Source organism: Mizuhopecten yessoensis, unplaced genomic scaffold (genome assembly GCF_002113885.1).
Source record: "Mizuhopecten yessoensis strain PY_sf001 unplaced genomic scaffold, ASM211388v2 scaffold11145, whole genome shotgun sequence".
In the NCBI taxonomy this organism is placed as follows: Eukaryota; Metazoa; Mollusca; class Bivalvia; order Pectinida; family Pectinidae; genus Mizuhopecten; species Mizuhopecten yessoensis.
The window spans coordinates 764,340-788,030 of record NW_018408902.1 but is presented as its reverse complement, the minus strand read 5'-3'; the positions used below and the strand labels follow the sequence as shown (position 1 = coordinate 788,030).

General features: G+C 38.1%; 1 protein-coding gene across 6 annotated transcripts in view; it reads left to right on the top strand.

Moving 5' to 3' along the window:
• LOC110466848 (puratrophin-1-like) overlaps window positions 1-23,691 on the top strand; it is a 107,870-nt gene that overhangs the window by 57,241 nt on the left and 26,938 nt on the right. For all 6 annotated transcript variants that reach the window (XM_021523636.1, XM_021523637.1, XM_021523638.1 and 3 more), the window contains 7 exons: window positions 10,289-10,412; window positions 10,689-10,788; window positions 11,258-11,362; window positions 13,916-14,032; window positions 14,265-14,515; window positions 14,689-14,827; window positions 21,408-21,530. In XM_021523636.1, coding sequence (XP_021379311.1) covers window positions 10,289-10,412; window positions 10,689-10,788; window positions 11,258-11,362; window positions 13,916-14,032; window positions 14,265-14,515; window positions 14,689-14,827; window positions 21,408-21,530 — 959 coding nt within the window. The remainder of the gene's footprint in view (window positions 1-10,288; window positions 10,413-10,688; window positions 10,789-11,257; window positions 11,363-13,915; window positions 14,033-14,264; window positions 14,516-14,688; window positions 14,828-21,407; window positions 21,531-23,691) is intronic.

Genomic DNA, 23,691 nt, shown 5'->3' with positions numbered 1-23,691 from the left:
TAAATTACAAAATTATTTACGTTTCCTACCAGATGTACTCCAGGCTGTTGTGTATACTGGCAGTATAAAAACCATTGATTGCAATAACAGTAACCTTCTGAAGGAGAAGTGGATGAATAATGGAAAGGACATTGCCACTTGTAAGATTCCCATTTGTCAATGGAAGGGATTTTGCTTCCTTTTTATTGGTGATGTGCAGTGTACATGCAGGGAAATAGATTTATTATGTACCAAGATTTTTGACTTGTTGATAAATGTAAATCTATCGCATCATCCATCTAAATGAAATACCCGTACAGGAACTTTGTGTGTGCACACTCAATTATAAAGTTTTGAAATTAAATTGAATAAAATTTTACCAAACTGTTTCCAGATCTTACAAGTCAGGTGATGTATACAAATACGTTCACTGTTGTTAAAGAAACAGCTTCATCCAAACAAAATTGTCCAAGTGAATAGAGAATGGTTAACCAAGGATGTTAATTACATATTAGAATGGATGTTGATCTTGACAGAAAACATCTGAAGTTTGTTGTTTGGGTTGACCTTCAGCTTACAGAAGATGAACAATGGCCTTAACATAATAACGGTTTAGCCTCTCTACGGGGTCATTGAGTGTGTTTACTTGGCCAATAGGCCTAGTAAAGGTGTGTACTTGTCCCTGGTCAAAGATCATTGACCTCTAAACTTGTTAGGACAAGTATTTTATGGGTTTTTGATCAAATCAGTATTAAATAAAAACAATATATACAAAGGGTTTTGTCTAATGGGCAGTGTGTATAATTGTTGATGTTGAACAGACCATGAATTATCGGAGGGCAGAGGCAGAGGTCAGCTGGAGGGGAAATCACAACTGTGTACAGCGGAATTTATTTGAATATGAACAAATGAATGTATTAACATAGAAGTTCGTAAATAGCTGTCAAGTATCTTGTGTAAATGAGCAAATTGTCGTGAATACCTGGTGAAAGTAGATCAATCAGACTTACATTGGTGAATTTTGGGGCGTTGCTTATAATATCGTGTAATAATCCCTGTCCCACTGCACTGTGGTTGTGTGGATGTGCAACAACCTCCCATATAAACTTGTAGCACAGTTTGGCCAGGACACTTCCGTTGACGAAGTAGCTCAGTTGGTAAGAGCGATGGTACAACAACCTGAAGTCAAGGGTTCGAATCCCAGCCGAACACCGCTGAATTTTTACACTCAAAGAAATGTGTCTTGATTATATTTTACTTATTTAATCTTAAGTGTTTTTTCATTAAAGTCCTGCGAGGTTTGGTTTCCTGTTGAGAATTGATTTAAGCTGTAGTCAGGCCAGAACAAACAGTCTTCAATGCGTTGTTAACAGTTTTGGGCGGTGGTATAGTGTTCCTTAAGCTTTGCCATTGAAGCATATAATCAGAAGCATAAAGTATTCCATTAATATTTCCTGTAATGACTTCTTACTAACAATTAAACATTCTATTAGGAATCAAAAATATATCTTGACAAATACATAATTTTACTGCTATAGAATTTAAAAGGAAAGACATAAAAGTGTGGCAGGTCAAATATTTCTGACGTCTTTCTATTCTGGGTATATTCAGCTTCAGATTTAATGGCATTTTGATGGTAATCCTTTTTACTATTTTCTGAACCTTAATGGTGATTGATTGGAATTTTGATGATATATATTTCATGGGTGTAATTTTCTTGTTTGTTTGGGTGATACTTTCCCCTGCTAACAGAATTTATACGGATCCTTTAATTACTGTTTTGAGTCATGTTAAAAATATATAGGACATGCTTTTTGTTATAATTGAATTTAATTTATAATTTAATTTAACTTCGGGCTTGTCTATGTTTTTGAAATGATTGGAATGCTTTTGAAACTCGAAACCGTTTCAGTTTTCAGAGCTGTTAAACATATTTAACCTAATAAGGCGGCTGGGCTCATTATGAGTTGGGTGTTTTTATTTAAACATATATTTCCTCCAACAACATACCTATTTTTTTTTTTATAATTTTACTCTGAATAACAGATATGTTGAAGTTCATTTTAGCTTATCAGAGATAATCAAGTTTTGTACTAGTCTGAAAAATTCTTTCAACATTAAAATTTCATTCAGACATCCCACTTAACATTTAATGAATATCTTTTTTCAGGGTTCACCGAAAGAAAATTGTGACTAAAATCAAAAGCCCCACTATTTCATCTAAAAACAAAATAATGTATAAAAAGGGTTAAATTATATGTTCCCTCTATACTAAGCTAAATAAAAATCAGCTGTTTGTTGGTGAAGATGAAAACAACAGCCAATTTTGAACATTTGAAGTGTGTGCAGGCAGTCTGCCGATTTTGAACATTTGAAGTGTGTGGCTCGGCACACTGCACCTCACACAACATAGCTATTGATTGCTACCAGACTAATCTGTGCTGTGATCCTTGTCAATAGGGCAGAAATAATTTGCTGAATAAAGAAATCTAAAATTAAGCATTTGTCTTGATTTACACAACAATAGATACAATTGGTGACGTGTGCCAGTTCCGTCGCGACAGTACGGTGGGATGCTGACATGCTATAGGGCGTTGTTACAGTTGCATGTCATGAGATCTCTATGTTGTTGGGTCAATGTTGATCAATAGATAGTAGGTTATACCACAGACATTGAACCATCAGCTGCTATATCACCATGATTCCCGTCTGTATTGCCCGGTAATACATGATGTATGTCAGAATTGTTCACTGTAAAATGTTCTATCTATGCTAATACAGTAACCTGGTTATCAGAACTTGACCTATTTATCAGCATGACCACTGGTAATTGCCATTTTTCTTTTAGGATTTTTAAAAACATAATTTAATTATTTTTATTTTTTTTTATATGATTAAGCTAACAAATAGTTTAGGAGTTAAGTTGGAGTCTAGAATTCCTACATCCACAAGTATTTAGCATTTAAATAGTTCCTTTACTCTCAGATTATAACGGTAACCATTTAAATAGGAATTTGGCTATCACCTAGATAATGATATCTGAAAGCTGGTCACTCCTCTGTGAGATTGTTTGTAAACATTGGTCACCTCCCTGTAGTTAGTTTACTTACTGAGTCACCATCCGGCCACTGGTCAGCTGGCAAGGGTGAAGGTTACTGTCTAATACTCCCCAGCACAGGGACAGGAATGTCATGTTCAGGCAGGCAGAAGCTATAGATTCATTAATTCAAATTAAAACAAAATTTTGCAGACTGGGGTTTAATTTTCTTAGTCCCTCACTGTTCAATATGTTGGTTCTCATTTACCCTGAAAGTGTAATGGAAAGACACAATGAGTTGTAATGGAGGGACTCCATATGTCTCTGGTTGGAACTCATTTCAAGTTCGGTCATTTTTCGTTTGTGAATATATAATCATAACCTTAAACAACAGTTGATTTGTAAGTTTATAGGAAATGCAGCGTAACAAACATGTTAATGTTTACGGACTGATTTTGATAACATCAAAGATTTAAAAATGGTCATAACCCAACAAGATATTTGACAATTAAAGGCCCTTAACTAATTAGTGCTGGAGGCTGGTAACACAGAAATTATTAGCTCTTTATGGTCTTGTATGCTTTGGCATGTTTGAATAATTACATTTAAATAATGTGGGATTTATTCAAAGACATGAAAAATGTATGAGTTCAGTGATGGTAAATGAGGAATGCCTCTCTGCCCTTCTCCCTCACTCCCTCTTCTCCTTCTCCTATCCCTCAGGCCTTCTTCCTCCACCCCTGCCACCCCCCCANCATTGTTTCACCTCCCCTCACCTCATTTGAACTAATCACACGCAATATAAGCGATATAAATTGTCTTTGCCATCCACTGTAACTAATAGACAATGTAGAAAGAAGAATCGATAATTAATCCCTATTTCCATTATACACTGATTTTCACACACTCAGATATGCAAACGATGTGAATTGTGATGTGAATTGCATGTCTATAGCAAAATGAATAGGACATTAGTTTCCTTCAGCACTGTACTGTCGGCTGAGTGAATCTGTGAGTAGCAACCATTGTCTCCCTGCTGCACTGATTACAGCCTCCAGTGTCGTATCACAGCCTCCAGTGTCGTATCACACAGGGCTGGACACAGCTGATGATGTCTTTGTGTGCATATCTGCAAGGCCAATATCACAGTGGTCTCAAAGCTGCTTGACCACTGGGTGACCAATTGTTCTCTCCTGCTGTGATCTCAGTAGCTTTAGTCTGGTTAGATTAATGAGATCTAGCTAACAAAGACAGGGGTTGTATTGATGACCTCGACATGTCTATCGTTTGTGGAAAAAGCCATCTACTGGCACTAAATTATTTAAATTGTTGAGGGGACATAAAGCAAACCCAAACAAATGTCTAATGCTTGTGACAAGTATCTGTTTTTGTGTGGTTGTTATTTTTTGCTCTGACATAAATATTATATATGCATCATAAACTTTGAAATTTGATGTGAAATCATTTTTTGTATTTATAGATTTTTTGCATGGTTGCATGGAAACAGAAGAAAATTGAGAATGCTTTATTTTCGCAAAGTGTTAAAAAATTAGATTTCGAATTGAACATGGAATAACAAAATCAAATCTTATGAAAAATAACATGAAAGCAGAGTTAAACAAGATCACCAAAAGAAATAAAAAATATCAGAAAGTTAATGTAAATTTGAAAAAAATGCTAATAAAGCTGTCGACACCCAAGCCAGTTAGAACGCAGTTGCTGAGGTCACAAGACCAATTAACTGTGTGTCCAGTTTCCCTTGACCTTCAGCCAATTAGCCGTTGAAGCTCCCCAATAAACAGATTCGACCCGCAGCCCTCCCTTTGTGTTACAAACACAAATCACACAGCTTACTAATCGATACAGCCAGATTAAACTATCTGCCCAATAAATGGTCATCTTGTCCGTCCCATTCATTCACTATTGTCCAGATTGATTGTCCAGCTGGCGTGGTGTGGACAGTCACCAGTCGGCTTTAATGCAGTGCTCTCTAGAGACCAGATTAACACATGATCAATACACATCTCTTTCCCTGCCTCTTTGACTTTTGGACAGCTGGTAAGACACTTTGTTCCGATACTATTTTTGAATCCTTACAGATGGCAATTTAGTTATAAGTGTAAAAAATAATCTGTGAATTGTTGCTTTTGTCCAAATTGATCGACCCGGTTTATATATTATGACAGTCATTAAACGATTTAAAAAAAATAAAAAAATTGGCGGCCATTAGATTTGATAGTGGTGGTTATAAGACAGAAATATGAGTGTTGCATAAGTACAATAATGTTAGAGAGTATTGCATACAATTAGATATTTTCCTCATGTTAGCATATCTCCGGTTTTTGTGACCTGATTCTGTGGAATGCTTCCCCACGTTATGTATATCTGTGGTCGGGCACAGATCAAAGCAGTACACTAGCTGGGGTGATAACAATAAGATAATAAAATGACAGTTAATACAGATGTGTATTCAAGTATCCCAGACCTGAGATGATGGACAGGTACACCTGTGACCACACAGTCAAAGGTGGTGACCATATTGATTTTGAGGTCAGGGGGTCACCTACAGGGGTAGGAAAATGTTGACTAATTCTCCATGTCCCTAGTCCATTAAGCTTACTTTTATTTTCAAGGTAATAAACATTATCAGAGAGAATACTGTCGATCTGGTTAAGTCCTTATAGATCCTATAGGGAGTAGCTTGTGTGTGAAAGATAAGTTATGTTTTAAGATGGGGATTGCTTTGGTCTAATTATTGCTGTCCAATAGAGGGTGTAGATGTGCAACAATGAAAGTAATCCTCACAGAGTTATTGGCATAATTATGTTTATTCACACAGTTGACAATCTTTAATCCCATTCCAAAGTTTTCTGTGACCAACTTTGATCTGAATCTTAGAAATATTTGTATTGATCTAAATTTTAGACAAGTTTCATCCCAGTCCTGTCCATGTTTGTATGATTTGAGTCTTGTACATGTTTGATCCCACTCCTGTATATTGTATTATTATCCGAGTCTGGTACATGTTTGTATGATCTGAGTCTTGTATATGTTTGATCCCAGTCCTGTATATTGTATTAATATTATCCGAGTCTGGTACATGTTTGTATGATCTGAGTCTTGTACATGCTTGATCCCAGTCCTGTATATTGTATTATTATCCAAGTCTGGTACATGTTTGTATGATTTGAGTCTTGTACATGTTTGATCCCCCTCCTGTATATTGTATTATTATCCGAGTCTGGTACATGTTTGTATGATCAGAGTCTTGTATATGTTTGATCCCAGTCCTGTACATTGTTTTATTGTCCGAGTCTGGTACATGTTTGTATGATCAGAGTCTTGTATATGTTTGATCCCAGGCCTGTACATTGTTTTATTATCCGAGTCTGGTACATGTTTGTATGATCTGAGTCTTGTACATGTTTGTATGAACTGAGTCTTGTACATGTTTGTATGATCTGAGTCTGGTACATGTTTGTATGATCTGAGTCTTGTACATGTTTGATCCCAGTCCTGTATATTGTATTATTATCCGAGTCTGGTACATGTTTGTATGAACTGAGTCTTGTATATGTTTGATCCCAGTCCTGTACATTGTTTTATTAACCAAGTCTGGTACATGTTTGTATGATCCAAGCATTAATTGTACATGTTTGAATGTCTGACTGTTACACATGTGAGGTGAGGTATGACCTTTGCCACAAACACCTGGCTATCAGTGCTGTCATCACAGACCATCTTAATTATCACCAACACTTTCATCATCTCTCTGTCTTTACTCTTTGGTGTTGAGTCAAAACCTAGTCTCTTAGTGATAGGGATTGTCTCAAAAGTTGCCAATATTTTGTTTCCTTGACCTTCTGTGTCTATAAAGCTACTCTTGTAAACCAAAACATCTCCGGGGTTTTGTTCACGTCGCATGTCAAAGACAGGAATTGGACCACATAATTTAGGTCACGTTGTTAAAAAAAAGTATCAATGAAATTACATTTGAGAAGGTGCATGATTTAGAAGAAGTGAATGGAACTTTCTTGTAAGAGTCATTAATCCTATCTCTGCAGTATCATCCTTTGATGTGGACAGTTAGACTTGCTCAAGTCGTAGGTGTTTAAATTAGATTTGAGGTGCATTAGAAGGGAATTTAACTTGCTGTAAGTAAGATTCATTGATCCTATATTTCTGTGCCGTCATTCCTTTGTACAACTTGACCTGCTCAATTAATTTACAGGTATATTTATACACTACTAATATATTCTAGTGTAACATTTGTGACTGAAGTACACTCCCGAAGTACAATTAAAACATCTAATGAGGCGTCTGTAGCTAATTGGTTATTCCTGTTTGTATCTCCTGGCTAATTGTCAGAGATTGGTCTGTCGAAGGTACACTATCAGTAATTTACCTGTAAATATCTTCCTAACGACTTTGTTCTGAAGATTGATGCGAACAGGTAGACAGGCTAGGTTAATTGACAGTTAAATCTTCAAAGCATTCCATATAGACGAGACAGCAGTATTAGATTAACATTGTACAAAACAATTTCATTTAGTCTAGATTGCTTACAAGCTGGGGCAATGAGGGCACCACAGTAGCTCATCTGGTCACCTGTACTAGTACTGCATGCCAGATTACCGGTGAAAGGTTCCATACCCAGCCAAGTAATACTGAAACAAATACATATAGTACATGTCATTCCGTTGCTTGGTGTTTGTAGGTCGTGTATGCCAGCTTATTTCAGAAGTTGATAACACTAGGTTCTATTACCAAGCCAGGTTATACCAAAGTATAAACATATATATTTTGTTCCCTGATGACCTGCTCTCAGTATTGAGGAGGTCTGTTACAGAGCTACCCTCAGATGTGGATTAACATTTATAGATGCTGTTTATGTCTCTTGGGCATGCAAAAGATCCATAGCCTGAGGTCTGTGTTTCTCCTAGAATGTTCTTACTAATTTAGTTATGTATGAAACCATCCCATCAGCTATAAATCTGGCATGTTACCAGTATAGCCGTGTCAGTATACTCCCTTAACTACCTGTCCATACATGCTGTCACTATCTGTCCATACATGCTGTGACTATCTGTCCATACAGGCTGTCACTATCTGTCCATCCATGCTGTCACTATCTATCCATACAGGCTCTCACCACCTGTCCATACATGCTGTCACTATCTGTCCATACATGATGTCACTATCTGTCCATACATGCTGTCACTATCGGTCCATACAGGCTCTCACTATCTGTCCATACATGCTCTCACTGTCTGTCCATATATGCTCTCACTGTCTGTCCATACAGGCTCTCACTTTCTGTCCATACATGCTCTCACTATCTGTCGATACAGGCTCTCATTGTCTGTCCATACAGGCTCTCACTATCTGTCCATACAGGCTCTCACTATCTGTCCATACATGCTCTCACTGTCTGTCCATATATGCTCTCACTGTCTGTCCATACAGGCTCTCACTTTCTGTCCATACATGCTCTCACTATCTGTCCATACATGCTCTCACTATCTATCCGTACATGCTCTCACTATCTGTCCATACATGCTGTCCCTATCTATCCATACAGGCTCTCACTACCTGTCCATACATGCTGACACTATCTGTCCATACATGCTGTCACTATCTGACCATACATGCTGTCACTATCTGTCCATACATGCTCTCACTGTCTGTCCATATATGCTCTCACTGTCTGTCCATACAGGCTCTCACTTTCTGTCCATACATGCTCTCACTATCTGTCCATACATGCTGTCACTATCTGTCCATACATGCTGTCACTATCTATCCATACAGGCTCTCACTACCTGTCCATACATGCTGTCACTATCTGTCCATACATGCTGTCACTATCTATCCATACATGCTCTCACTATCTATCCATACATGCTCTCACTATCTGTCCATACATGCTCTCACTGTCTGTCCATATATGCTCTCACTGTCTGTCCATACAGGCTCTCACTTTCTGTCCATACATGCTCTCACTATCTGTCCATACAGGCTCTCATTGTCTGTCCATACAGGCTCTCACTATCTGTCCATACAGGCTCTCACTATATGTCCATACAGGCTCGCACTATCTGTCCATACAGGCTCTCACTATCTATCCATACAGGCTCTCACTGTCTGTCCATACATGCTCTCACTATCTGTCCATACAGGCTCTCACTATCTGTCCACACATGCTCTCTCTGTCTGTCCATACTGGCTCTCAGTTTCTGTCCATATAGGCTCTCAGTTTCTGTCATACAGGCTCTCAGTTTCTATCCATACAGGCTCTCAGTTTCTGTCCATACTGGCTCTCAGTTTCTGTCCATACTGGCTCTCAGTTTCTGTCTATACAGGCTCTCAGTTTCTGTTAATACAGGCTCTCAGTGACTGTCCTTACTGGCTTATAATATATCCTGGAAGCTGGTGTGTGTAGGATATTGCAATCACTAAAAATACTTTCTTGAACAGTACCATGAATGTTCAATAAGGACTTTAATTAAAATGAACTTTATCTGGACAAGCAGAATACTTTGGTTATAGCTCCAGCACTATTTTTGTGGTATTCCTCAGGGTGTCCAGATAATAATGTTCTATTGTACCTGGATTTGTTCTTTGTTATTTTTATCATCTTTCCATGTTTAGTTTGTTTCCACTCTCATGAACAATTATTCTATAACCTTAAGCCATCAATTTTTACAGAAGCTGTCTTCACCTGTACCGATACATATACCTCTGGACAGTCATCGTTTCTTTTGACAAAGACAGTGGTTTGCAAACAATTTAAGCCCATCTTTTCCATGTTATATCGTTTGTTAATTTGTTACCTAGAGTATTTATCCTGCAATATATATGGGTGGGCTTATTAACAGGCATAGGCTTAAAGCCAGATAACTAGAGTGATTAACTAGGTTTTGTGATATTGACATTGTACACACATCATTTAACAGCTTGGTACATCTCTTACAAATTCATAAGCTATTTAGATTTGATGTAGGTACCAAGCCACAGACTTGACCAAAAACGATATATGTAGGTACCAAGCCACAGACTTGACCACAAACGATATGTGTAGGTATCAAGCCAAAGACTTGACCACAAACGATATGTGTAGGTACCAAGCCAGAGACTTGACCACAAACGATATATGTAGGTACCAAGCCAAAGACTGGACCACAAAAGACATAAAGTACCAGTTTGAAATTGATGATGTAATTGACAAGCTTAAGAAGTGTATCAGTAATGTGTATGTTTTGTCTTTGACAGGATGCCGGGACATTGAGGGCTGTGCTATTGTGTTCATCTTCACTAGGAGTTCCCTGTGGCAACTACAGAAGGTTTCCAGTGTGGAACTGGCTCGTACTTTACTGTACTATCGGTCTGTTCCCAGGTAAGTCTCCTTTCCAGTTTCCAGGTAATATGTCTTCCTGCTGAGTCCCTAGGAAAGCCTCCTTCTCATTTTCTTTATAATATCGTTCCGCCCATTCCCCTTGTAAACATTCTGTTCAGTTTCTGGTTTTGTTAGAATGTACTTTATATTACAATGGTAATTGTTTCATCTATAACCAGACTTCTGTAAACATTAATTTTATGTTTTATATTAGGTCCAACTGAAATAGAGCCATAGAAATGAGAATCATTAAAAAATAACATTTTTTGATTGCAGGGACAATGTTCAAAAGAAGGGTCTGAAACTTGTGGCAGATATTCGGGGAGCGTCCAGTTCCACGGTCAACACCCTGCTAGAGACTATGTATCTACTACAGGTAATATTGTCAGGGGTCAAACTTCATGTGTAATCACTGTTTATTCCTTTGTTTTAATCCAGATGTGCTCGCAAATATGGTTTAGACCGGTTTCAATTCAGATCTCAGTATCGGTCCTTGGTGAATATTGATTGACTGTGTCCTATTGTAATATAACATTGTATGGGAAAGATAAGAAACTATAGAACAGTAAGGGAGATACCTTGGGCCATCACAAAAATGCATTACATTAGTTATAAATGTTGGAGCACTAAGGCCAGAGGTGACTGTCATATGTTTGTGACGTCCCTTTTGTGTACGGAGCTGTCCTATAGTTGTCATCTCTATCAACAGTTTAAATATTGGCGTCGCCTTGTCTAGTGAGGCTAATGGTAGACTTTCTTGTCATGTAATATTCATGCTGTATCCAGTCTGCCTGTGAAACACTAAGCTGTATTTGATGTGTTTCTGTTACCCTTTCTGTTACCAGGGTAACTGTCCAGGAGCCTTGTCAACTGTCTACATGTTAGCCAATGAAACCTCAGAACCGCTGGTGATGAAATCGCCCGTGTACGACCCATTGGCCACATTCAGGGTATGTACATGTCATTTGCTGCTGACCAATGAAACCCTGTTTGACCAATCGCTGGCATTATGCATGTAACCACTATATTAAGAGTTTAGTGTTGTAATTGCACTTTAAAGAGTTTCTCCTGGTAATCAATATTGCATGAAGTTTTCTCATTAACACTGAAGATTCGATTTGTTAATTACATCACACCAGGTTAAAGACGACATCAATATCTTGTCCAAGACTAATATTTTTATCTGGTAAATTATCATCTTCTAAATTTGACTTTTGACAGATGTTCAGTTGTCCATATTCTGTCTTGTATTGATTAAAGCATGTGTTCAGATGTGTTTAGTATTGAGTGATTGAGAAGGATGGTCACTCATCAAAAAAGTACCGAAATTTGACTAAAAATCCTTACCATGAAGATAAAGGAGTAATGTATCAATTCCATTTAGACTGAAGAATTGATCAAGGAAGGGGGAGTAACTCCAGCAATACTACCATACTGATGCAAGTGTTCCAGTTATTTCATCCTCAAAGGATGCAGTTAAAACAGAAATTTCAAATCATAATCACTCTCTTTAAATGAATAGGACAAAGGAAGGAGAAGATGGGGGATGTAGAGTCTCACAATTTTCTAGCCTTAATTGAAATTAAAAGGGAAATATATAAACATTTAAACCAAAAAATAATATATAGATTAATATATAGATACACACATACATGTCTTGTTCAATTTGTTTTGTACATTTGTCTTATTTTCTTTTAGCTGCCTCATGTAAAATGACAGATAAGAATACAAACACTTGTCATTTATTTCCAAGAAAAACACCTCTGTCCACCTCACCTGTTCTTACCTGGAGACAGGTATAGAACAATCCCTACTTACCCGACGTAGACAGGTATAGAACAATCCCTACTTACCTGACGTAGACAGATATATAACAATCCCTACTTACCTGACGTAGACAGGTAGGTATATAACTATCCCTACTTACCTGGAGACAGGTAAAGAACTATCTCTACTTACCTGGAGACAGGTATAGAACTATCCCTACTTACCTGGAGACAAATATAGAACTATCCCTACTTACCTGGAGACAAATATAGAACTATCCCTACTTACCTGGAGACATGTATAGAACAATCCCTACTTACCTGGAGACAGATATAGAAATATCCCTACTTACCTGGAGACAGGTATACAACTATCCCTACTTACCTGCAGACAGATATAGAACTATCCCTACTTACCTGGAGACAGGTATAGAACTATCCCTACTTACCTGATGTATACAGGCATAGAACAATCCATACTTACCTGATGTAGACAGGTATATAACAATCCCTACTTACCTGGAGACAGGTATAGAACAATCCCTACTTACCTGGAGACAGATATAGAACTATCCCTACTTACCTGGAGACAGGTATATAACAATCCCTACTTACCTGATGTAGACAGGCATAGAACAATCCATACTTACCTGATGTAGACAGGTATAGAACTATCCCTACTTACCTGGATACAGGTATAGAACTATCCCTACTTACCTGATGTAGACAGGAATAGAACTATCCCTACTTACCTGGAGACAGATATAGAACTATCCCTACTTACCTGGAGACAGGTATATAACAATCCCTACTTACCTGATATAGACAGGCATAGAACAATCCATACTTACCTGATGTAGACAGGTATATAACAATCCCTACTTACCTGGAGACAGGTATATAACAATCCCTACTTACCTGGAGACAGGTATAGAACAATCCCTACTTACCTGGAGACACATCTTACAACATATAGAAGTGTCAATATAAATGATCTGATGCTTTAAACACAAGTCATTTTACTCTGACTTTTGATGCACAACTCCAGTAGTATGACAATCCTGTTAATTAATTTGAGTGTCAGATTTCTTGTAACTGTACATTACCAGTGATATGCTCGTCCTGCGTATGTTGTTCATACAACATTTTACTCGCAGATGAAAAATCAAATCTGGTCCTTATTTTCATGTACGATACGGTACAAAACTATAAATAATCCCTGTTCATCATTTATCATTGTGCTGGTATATGGTATACTCAATGTAAACAAGTCCCACAATCTGTCTGTGACCTACATATTTAGTATATCACTAGCAGTTATGTGTTATCATCATTTCATGCGGAATTCATTGTTAAACTTGATAGATATCATCAATGATATGTTATTGATAGACTATTATTACACGCTTGAAACACAACATGCCTGAGTTATTTCCTTTCTTGTTATAACGATGTGTTGGTCTTGGACTAATGTGACTATTCCTTGTTAACAAGTACTGTTTGTGTTTGGAAAGGGGGCTCCCAAAATCTGGGTGGCTATAGGTACATGTGGTTTTGCAGGTAAACATTTTTTGATAAAAAAAAAAAGAGAGTACATTTTAAGTTCAAGCAATTAATTACTGTTGGCCTTACAGCTCAGAGCTGTTCAGTGGTAGCTAGAACATCTGTCTAGGGTTTAAAACAGTATTGGATTTGAATTCTGGTACGAATATTACATGGTTTCGTTTTCATCTACAGTTGGAAGTGCTGGTGTCCATGGAGACCTTACATAAGTACTTGCCACCAGACAGTATCCCGGTGGCACTGGATGGCCACTTCGCCTATAGCCACGAAGATTGGATCCGGTTCCAAATGGTAACTACTAGATACCATGTTGATGGTGCTATGTACACTAAGTCTTGTCAAGGTGATCAGAGATTGAAATAAAAATGTCCAGAACTTTAGGTAAAATTTCTCAGAAAAATTCAAGTTTATGAAGGTGGCTTAAAATTTGATTGCTATTTATAGAAGTTGGACCCATTGGTTTGCAACAGAAATCAAATTGATGTTATCTAGATAACATGATTGATATTTTCGTTGTTTTCAGAAACTGGACCCATTTGTGTCTAAGCTACAGGCTGCTGCCAAGTACCTTGTGTGTATCATGCAGGACCTCTCAGATGCTGCAGGTGTGCCTAGGACGACCAAGGAGGCCAATCAGCTAATAGAACACCATGAACAACTCATCAAGTCTGTGTTCGAAGATCAGCGCCTTATGTCAGTCCAGACTGATGGTGAGGGGGTGATCAACTGTCTCCAGAGAGAGGTTGTCCACCTCTCTCACTCCCAGGATTATAGGTGGGTCCAGTTGTAGTATCATTCCTCAACCTTTACTTCTGATTGAATTTCAGAAAAAAATCAAAGTGAATTAAATAAAAATTAAGTTTTGAAATTAGGGAAAAAAATATACATATGTTAAAAAATGGCTAACGTCTTCCATCTATAATATTTGTATTTTGACTTTTCTCCAGGGACAGCATGATGAGCATGAACGAGTTGTATGACAACCTACAGACAACGATTGTCAAACTTGTCCGTCTGTCTGACAGTCGACTCTGCAAGCTAGAACAGTGCCTACAGCTGAGGGAGTTTGAAGAAGAGTGTACCAAGGTAGACTACTCTGTTTTCCTTACAGTCAAAAAACTTTTCTGTCTTGATCACATCATACTAGGATTTAATTTTCTTTATGTTTTATGTTTAAATATTGAAATACCTTCAGAATGAAAATAACTGGTCAGTATATATTGATGTGAAAAAATGCTTTTCAAATTAATATCAGGTTGTTGAAAATGAAAACTGAATACATTTTTCCTGATTTGACCAGAGAAGGGCTCAATGTCTGATTCCAAAATTGTCATCAGATTTCGATCCTTTTATGATAACTTCAAAAGCAACATTAGATGTAATTTCATGGACCAACTGTACAGAAAGTTATTGTTGTGACCCCAGTGTAGAACTTGACTTTAATGTGGATCAGTTACCTGTGGCCAGTAATTGAGTTGGTAAGGCTCTGTCTACAGTGAGGAGGATCCTTGGTTCAAATCTTGGTCTGTCCTGTTACAGATTTAAGGAACATTTATGTGTGTAATAGATCTGTACTGAGAACAGATAACTGGTTTGATAGAACCTCTGTCTGGGTTGGCTGCTGAGAACAGATAACTGGTTTGAGAGAACCTCTGTCTGGGTTGACTGCTGAAAACAGATAACTGGTTTGATAGAACCTCTGTCTGGGTTGACTGCTGAGAACAAATAACTGTTTGATAGAACCTCTGTCTGGGTTGACTGCTGAGAACAGATAACTGGTTTGATAGAACCTCTGTCTGGGTTGACTGCTGAGAACAGATAACTGGTTTGATAGAACCTCTGTCTGGGTTGACTGCTGAGAACAGATAACTGGTTTGATAGAACCTCTGTCTGGGTTGACTGCTGAGAACAGATAACTGGTTTGATAGAACCTCTGTCTGGGTTGACTGCTGAGAACAGATAACTGGTTTGATAGAACCTCTGTCTGGGTTGACTGCTGAGAACAGATAACTGGTTTGATAGAACCTCTGTCTGGGTTGACTGCTGAGAACAGATAACTGGTTTGATAGAACCTCTGTCTGGGTTGACTGCTGAGAACAGATAACTGGTTTGATAGAACCTCTGTCTGGGTTGACTGCTGAGAACAGATAACTGGTTTGATAGAACCTCTGTCTGGGTTGACTGCTGAGAACAGATAACTGGTTTGATAGAACCTCTGTCTGGGTTGACTGCTGAGAACAGATAACTGGTTTGATAGAACCTCTGTCTGGGTTGACTGCTGAGAACAGATAACTGGTTTGATAGAACCTCTGTCTGGGTTGACTGCTGAGAACAGATAACTGGTTTGATAGAACCTCTGTCTGGGTTGACTGCTGAGAACAGATAACTGGTTTGATAGAACCTCTGTCTGGGTTGACTGCTGAGAACAGATAACTGGTTTGATAGAACCTCTGTCTGGGTTGACTGCTGAGAACAGATAACTGGTTTGATAGAACCTCTGTCTGGGTTGACTGCTGAGAACAGATAACTGGTTTGATAGAACCTCTGTCTGGGTTGACTGCTGAGAACAGATAACTGGTTTGATAGAACCTCTGTCTGGGTTGACTGCTGAGAACAGATAACTGGTTTGATAGAACCTCTGTCTGGGTTGACTGCTGAGAACAGATAACTGGTTTGATAGAACCTCTGTCTGGGTTGACTGCTGAGAACAGATAACTGGTTTGATAGAACCTCTGTCTGGGTTGACTGCTGAGAACAGATAACTGGTTTGATAGAACCTCTGTCTGGGTTGACTGCTGAGAACAGATAACTGGTTTGATAGAACCTCTGTCTGGGTTGACTGCTGAGAACAGATAACTGGTTTGATAGAACCTCTGTCTGGGTTGACTGCTGAGAACAGATAACTGGTTTGATAGAACCTCTGTCTGGGTTGACTGCTGAGAACAGATAACTGGTTTGATAGAACCTCTGTCTGGGTTGACTGCTGAGAACAGATAACTGGTTTGATAGAACCTCTGTCTGGGTTGACTGCTGAGAACAGATAACTGGTTTGATAGAACCTCTGTCTGGGTTGACTGCTGAGAACAGATAACTGGTTTGATAGAACCTCTGTCTGGGTTGACTGCTGAGAACAGATAACTGGTTTGATAGAACCTCTGTCTGGGTTGACTGCTGAGAACAGATAACTGGTTTGATAGAACCTCTGTCTGGGTTGACTGCTGAGAACAGATAACTGGTTTGATAGAACCTCTGTCTGGGTTGACTGCTGAGAACAGATAACTGGTTTGATAGAACCTCTGTCTGGGTTGACTGCTGAGAACAGATAACTGGTTTGATAGAACCTCTGTCTGGGTTGACTGCTGAGAACAGATAACTGGTTTGATAGAACCTCTGTCTGGGTTGACTGCTGAGAACAGATAACTGGTTTGATAGAACCTCTGTCTGGGTTGACTGCTGAGAACAGATAACTGGTTTGATAGAACCTCTGTCTGGGTTGACTGCTGAGAACAGATAACTGGTTTGATAGAACCTCTGTCTGGGTTGACTGCTGAGAACAGATAACTGGTTTGATAGAACCTCTGTCTGGGTTGACTGCTGAGAACAGATAACTGGTTTGATAGAACCTCTGTCTGGGTTGACTGCTGAGAACAGATAACTGGTTTGATAGAACCTCTGTCTGGGTTGACTGCTGAGAACAGATAACTGGTTTGATAGAACCTCTGTCTGGGTTGACTGCTGAGAACAGATAACTGGTTTGATAGAACCTCTGTCTGGGTTGACTGCTGAGAACAGATAACTGGTTTGATAGAACCTCTGTCTGGGTTGACTGCTGAGAACAGATAACTGGTTTGATAGAACCTCTGTCTGGGTTGACTGCTGAGAACAGATAACTGGTTTGATAGAACCTCTGTCTGGGTTGACGCATTACAATGCAGGTCTTGGAATTTTGTCACATGGGATGTTGGGGTTAGATTTTGCTACTTTACCTAGCTACTGTTTGCGCTAGGCAATACTTTTGTGGTAAATGGTGCGTCTTTTAGGAGCAAAGACTAAGGCAAGGAGAATAGCAATTGTCTAAGGAAAGAAAGGGAAAGTGGATCAGAGTCATTTTTTTTCATAGTTCAATTTTAATGTGTTATTGTCTAAGGAAATTAAAGATGGTGGAGAGAAGGGGAAAGTGGATTGTTCAAACTTTTTATTGCCCCTGACAATATAGGAGAGTGACAGAGTTGGGGCCCTGATTAAACTCTCCAACATATACAGTAGCTAAAGATAGGTAATATAACAAAAGTTCTCCACAAGACAGGCAACATCTGAAGCTATTAGTATGTTTTGTTTTACAAGACTTCAGTAGGCTCCAGGAATGAATCCTTCATAGGGACAGTCCCCGACACATGCTCAGACTGATTACTGCTTGGTAATATAGTTCATGGTATACCAATTTTCAGTCTTTAGAAAGTTTGTTCAAATATTGTGTGGCACTTATGATACATACCGGTATATATAAATTAGTAGGTACAGTCGTCTGGTCAGTAAGTGACAATATGTATAAAGCATGAGCGATAAGGCTAGAACCCCAGAGATTTAACACTTGACGATCAATAATGTTAGACTTAGTACAGGGGAAATAATAACACTAATATTACGATTGTCTGACTAATTTCCTCCACACTAAATACAGGGTCGAGTAAGAAGTTAACTGAAATTCTTTCCCAACGTTTATCAGACGGCAGTTACTACGGACGGTCAACATGGACAATCTCTTCTGCAGTCACTGGGTGGTCAGTCCCTTTGGGCTGTACGAAATATAAAGCTATCTGCCGAGTTGTCTTCAGATTAAGGTTCATCTTTATCCTTTTATGGTTTACAGTATGTCAGTTAAGAGACGGAGCACAGGGGGTTCAGGACTTGTCCATGTATGTTACAATCTTTGTCTATTGATTTAAAGTAATGTTAATCTGGACTGTTGCCAGGGTCTACAGATGTCTATGTCAGATAATTTACTAATACTTTCTACACTCCAGGAGGATTGTGAAGATTTTAGAGTGAGTGGAAATTTCTTGGAAATACTGTTACATGTATACGTACTACACTAAAATGATTGAAATGGTCTTAAGATCTCATGATTGTACATTAATTCAAAACTAACGTTTACTTTATTATGTCTCCTCTTCGAAAGAAGGGCGATATTGTGTTAGTACTGGCTCCTCTTCTTCTGATTCTTCTGATTCCTCTAATCTGACTTGTCCGGGCCATTACTTTTAAACAGTTTAAGATATCTCAATGAAACTTGCAGTATACCAGCATCACTCAGAGACAATATGTTCAGTGCACTGTCAAAAGGTCACGGTGACCTCAAGGTCAAACAAGTGCATCCTTTTCAGTTACAACTAGTCTGGGCCATAACTTTTAAACCGTTAAAGATATCTTGATGAATCTAGTAGTATATCTGCATCACCCACAGACAACGTGCAGTGCACTGTCATTAATTAGGTCACTGTGACCTTAACCTCTAGGTCAAAGGTTAAATAAGTGCAAACATTTTAGTTGTAACATTTAAATGTAACTGTTTGGGTACTTTCTGCATCAATGTTTAATAAGGGGAGACATATGTTTTTTGTTTTCAAAAACTTATCTTAAGTTTTCTATTACATTAAAGTTACATGATTATTTTGTCATTTAGTTCGGTTTGGCAAAAACAAAATTATTTTATATAGAATGTAAAATTTGTTAAAATAAAGATTAAAAAATTGTTATGTAAATGGACTAAATTTACTCATCTCAACTCTTATAACAAAAGATTCAGATATTAATGGACAAAAAATTGTTAAATGGAAGGAATTTAGATGAAATTGAAAAACAAAATAATGTCTGAATAAGATTTTTGCAAAAGCTTTTTTAAGAACAAGTTAATCCCCCGAACCAAACAACCAACCAACACCAGACTGTCTTTGGTTTACCAGTCCTTATATACAGACAGTCTGGGACAGGATTAACACTTATAAAGAACCTCTGATGTGAATCAAGTAATTTGTTTTAATACAGCTTATAATAAGGATGATAGCCAGATCTGTATCTAGGATAAAATAATCAGGACTGCTAACAGAAGGTAAGACCAGACAATTATACAGTAACATCTGATCCCAGGCAGGCAAAGCATTGTTAGCTTGGCAAGTTTTGGCAACCTTTTTAAAAAAAAAAACTTTATTGAATTTTGATAAATATGCAAGTCATGTGGTAATTGATTGTATTGATTTTATCTCTAATGACAAATCATATAAAGTACATGTACTTGTCATCAAAGGTTTTTTTGATATCCTGTCCTATACTTTATATTTCCCAAAGAAAAACTACCTGAGATATCATATTTATTAACAATTACAGAAAAAAGGAAAATCTTTTCATAGAAACTCATTAAAATACTGTCTACCCATAGTGCTCATTTGTGTAAGTTTCTGAGTACATAATCATGTCTCCTTGGATCATAATTAGTTTGCCAGTTTGATCACCTCTATTAACAAATTAACAGAACATAAAATGCTAATATTCATCCTTTGATGAAATTATGAGAACATTTCCCCCTCTTGATTGGTTACATTACCTGTAGATCTACAGCAGTTAAAAGTAGAACAGGGATGTTTAACAAATGTTTACAAGTAAAATGGGAAGCCATTGTGTTACTATCAAGGAGATGTGCGGTATAGTAAGGGTTTAGATACTGATGGATAGGAACATTAATCTATGTAATACCAAAAGTACGCATCTCATTAGACCAATCAGACTTCTCCAGGGGTCTGGTGTATCCGAGGTAACCCTACACCGAAGACAGATGGGGTTAAAACTGTGAATTGGTAAACATGGGCTTCTGGGAGTGAGAAGTTTGTGATCTACTAATGATAATTGACACCTCTGGATGGAGGTAGAGCCGACCAATTAATCCACCAGACGTTATATTTGATACCAGTAAGTTTATCCTTCAGGAGTTACCTCACAGGTTTGAAGAGTAAGGTAAAGGAACTGACATATCTCATGTTTTTAGCCAAGAAATCAGCTAAATCAGTGTAAGAAAAGTGGAGCATCATCCGTCAGGAGTACAGCTGTAGGGTTGAATACTGTTTTATAGCCGGCTAGGTACAGTGCCTAGTCAGGTCAGGGTAAGGACAGTACTTCTGAAGTCTAGCCAGGATGTATATGAACCAGTTCAGTATCTTTTCTAAGGATATAAGGATGAGCAAATATTACTTCGTTTTCTTCAAATGAATATTTACATTACAGTGGCACATAAGTCTCATTGAAACAAGTTAGAAGAATCCATTATTTGGACATATTTCTGTCGATTTTCAATGTCCAAAGGAACTTTGAGTCAGAGGAGAGTATTGCAAACATTTGAAAATTTCTCATCTGAACTGTAGATGGCACTGTGGCAGTGATGGTCACATACTGGGTGTCCATGAGGCTGTGGTCAGCGGTCATTTGTTGGTTGTGTTCGAAGGTGGTAAATGTGGTGACATTTCAAAGTGTGTTTGCCATCGTGGCAAGAGTGACCTGTAACTGGAGAGTGATCGTCGTAGAAAGAGTGACCGGGACTTGTGTCCAGAGAGTGACCATTGCTGTTAGAGTGACAAAGACTTATGTCCGGATATTGACCGTGCATTGTCTTTTACAGGTGCTTTCCTGGGTGTCAGGCTGTGGGGAGGACTTCTTCCAGCGCTACGTTCACCTCGCCGACAATCTAAAGGCCATCCGGGCCCAGCAAAAGGAGTTTGAGAAGTTCTACTACTCAGCCATGGTATGTATGTTAGCAACCTTGTTAATTCCGAACTCAATAATCAGGGGAGGGTATTCCGGTATGTCGTACAGCATTTCCAGTGTTAGTTAATCCAGACTTGTAATTGAGGAAACTCCTTCATAGGAGCCTTATGTCTATCGCGGAATTACTTTCAATTGCAAGGGATCCATATATCCATAAATACTTTTATTTTCAATTTCAATAAAAACAGATGAATAAGTGTTCTGACTAACCAAGTTACACCAGTGATCATAAAAGTGTTGTGCTATTCTGAGTTGAAATCTCGTCTGCCTGGGTTTCCTGGTGCTTGACTTGTTCAGGGTGTTCATATGATGGCAAATACAATAAGCCCTTTAGTCACAGGGACCTAAACGTACAGACACATGTAGTTGTGTGGACGGTTTGACACACAATCATGTGGCCGGCCCATACAACATCAGTCCTGTTAGCGTTCCGTCACCCAGTACTGGTGTGATCTGAGAGAACACGATAGAACTCGATCCTGACAATCCAATCCCCTCACTTATAGGATTATTAGATTTAGCACCGCACACATTTTATTTAACGCCATAGAACATGGACAGTTTTAGCAGAGCAGGTCCAATTCATTACAGATGCAGATTTGATTTGTTGGAACCTCCGCCATTTTATGTTTCGTTCGACTGTGTGGCAAGTCATAATTACAGCCTTTAACTGTCCAATACATTTTGTCAATGACAATAGAATACCGATAGAAATTTAAAGCTGCCTAGCTGTCCCATTTCTACAGTCTCATTCATGATACTATTACAAATTACATCATTGCTGTGAAGCACTGCACACCAGTAATTCTCCAATTCCAGGTCTCCGGCACGCGAAGATTCATCGGCTTTATGCTTCCTTAATTCCAATTTTCAAAATTCAATCTTTTCCGATATGGATTAAAACTTATATTAATAATGTTATATACTTATTCTTTCCAAGATTGCTCAGTGTTCCTAAGGATTCAGTTTAAGGTAGCAATTTCAGCTTTGTTTTTTAGAAAAAGTGCTTCATTGAAATAAGTTTGAAGCTGATAAGACTTTGTTAGTCCTGGTTGATTCCGTTTGTGTGTCGTGTAAGTCTATAATGTCTGTATGTATCTGAGAACAAATTTGTATCTTACGCTACGAGGGACAGAATCCGATACCTTTTGTTCAGATATTGGTAAGGTAATGTATCAAGTCATTAACTTCAGTATTAGATTTTTCAAATTCTCACAAAGTTCTTCTATTTTGTGTGTCTTTCTTCTAGATTCTTTCCAACTAGATTTGGACCTCTGGCCCAAACGTTGATCTAGTCTAACCTGGAAGTGCTAAGCCCATATATTATTCTCATGATACTTTGTATTATCTCGCCCAAACTTGTCTAAATGGCATGACCCAAATGCTAAATTGTCAGCCCTAATATCATTCTTGTAATACTCTCAAATGTAAATGTGACCAGATTTCCGACTACTGTGCCCAAATACTAAAGTGACCATACTTTGAACTGCTCAAAGGTTACTCTCCTAATGCTCTAACTACTGGGCCAAAACATTAACCTAACCTTACTTTGAGCTGTTTATCTCAAACATTAACCTAACCTTATTTTGAACTATTGGTCTCAAACATTAACCTAACCTTACTTTGAGCTGTTTATCTCAAACATTAACCTAACCTTACTTTGAACTATTGGTCTCAAACATTAACCTAACCATACTTTGAACTATTGGTCTCAAACGTTAACCTAACCATACTTTGAACTATTGGTCTCAAACATTAAACTGACCTTACTTTGAACTATTGGGCCCAAACATTAACCTAACCTTACTTTGAACTATTTGTCTTAAATGATAAACTAACCATACTTTTAATTATGGGGCTTAAACATTAAGCTAACCTACTTTGAACTATTGGTCTCAAACATTATACAAATCATACTTTCAATTACTTTGCCCAAACATTAAACTAACCATACTTTTTAGGTCACCTGAGACAAAGTCTCAAGTGACCTATTGCGATCGCCTTTTGTCCGTCGTCGTCCGTTGTCCGTCGTGCGTCCGTAAACAATTTACATTTTCGACTTCTTCTCCAAAACCCCTGAACCAATTTCAATGAAATTTTGCAGGGACCTTCCATGGACAAAGGTCAACAAAAATAGT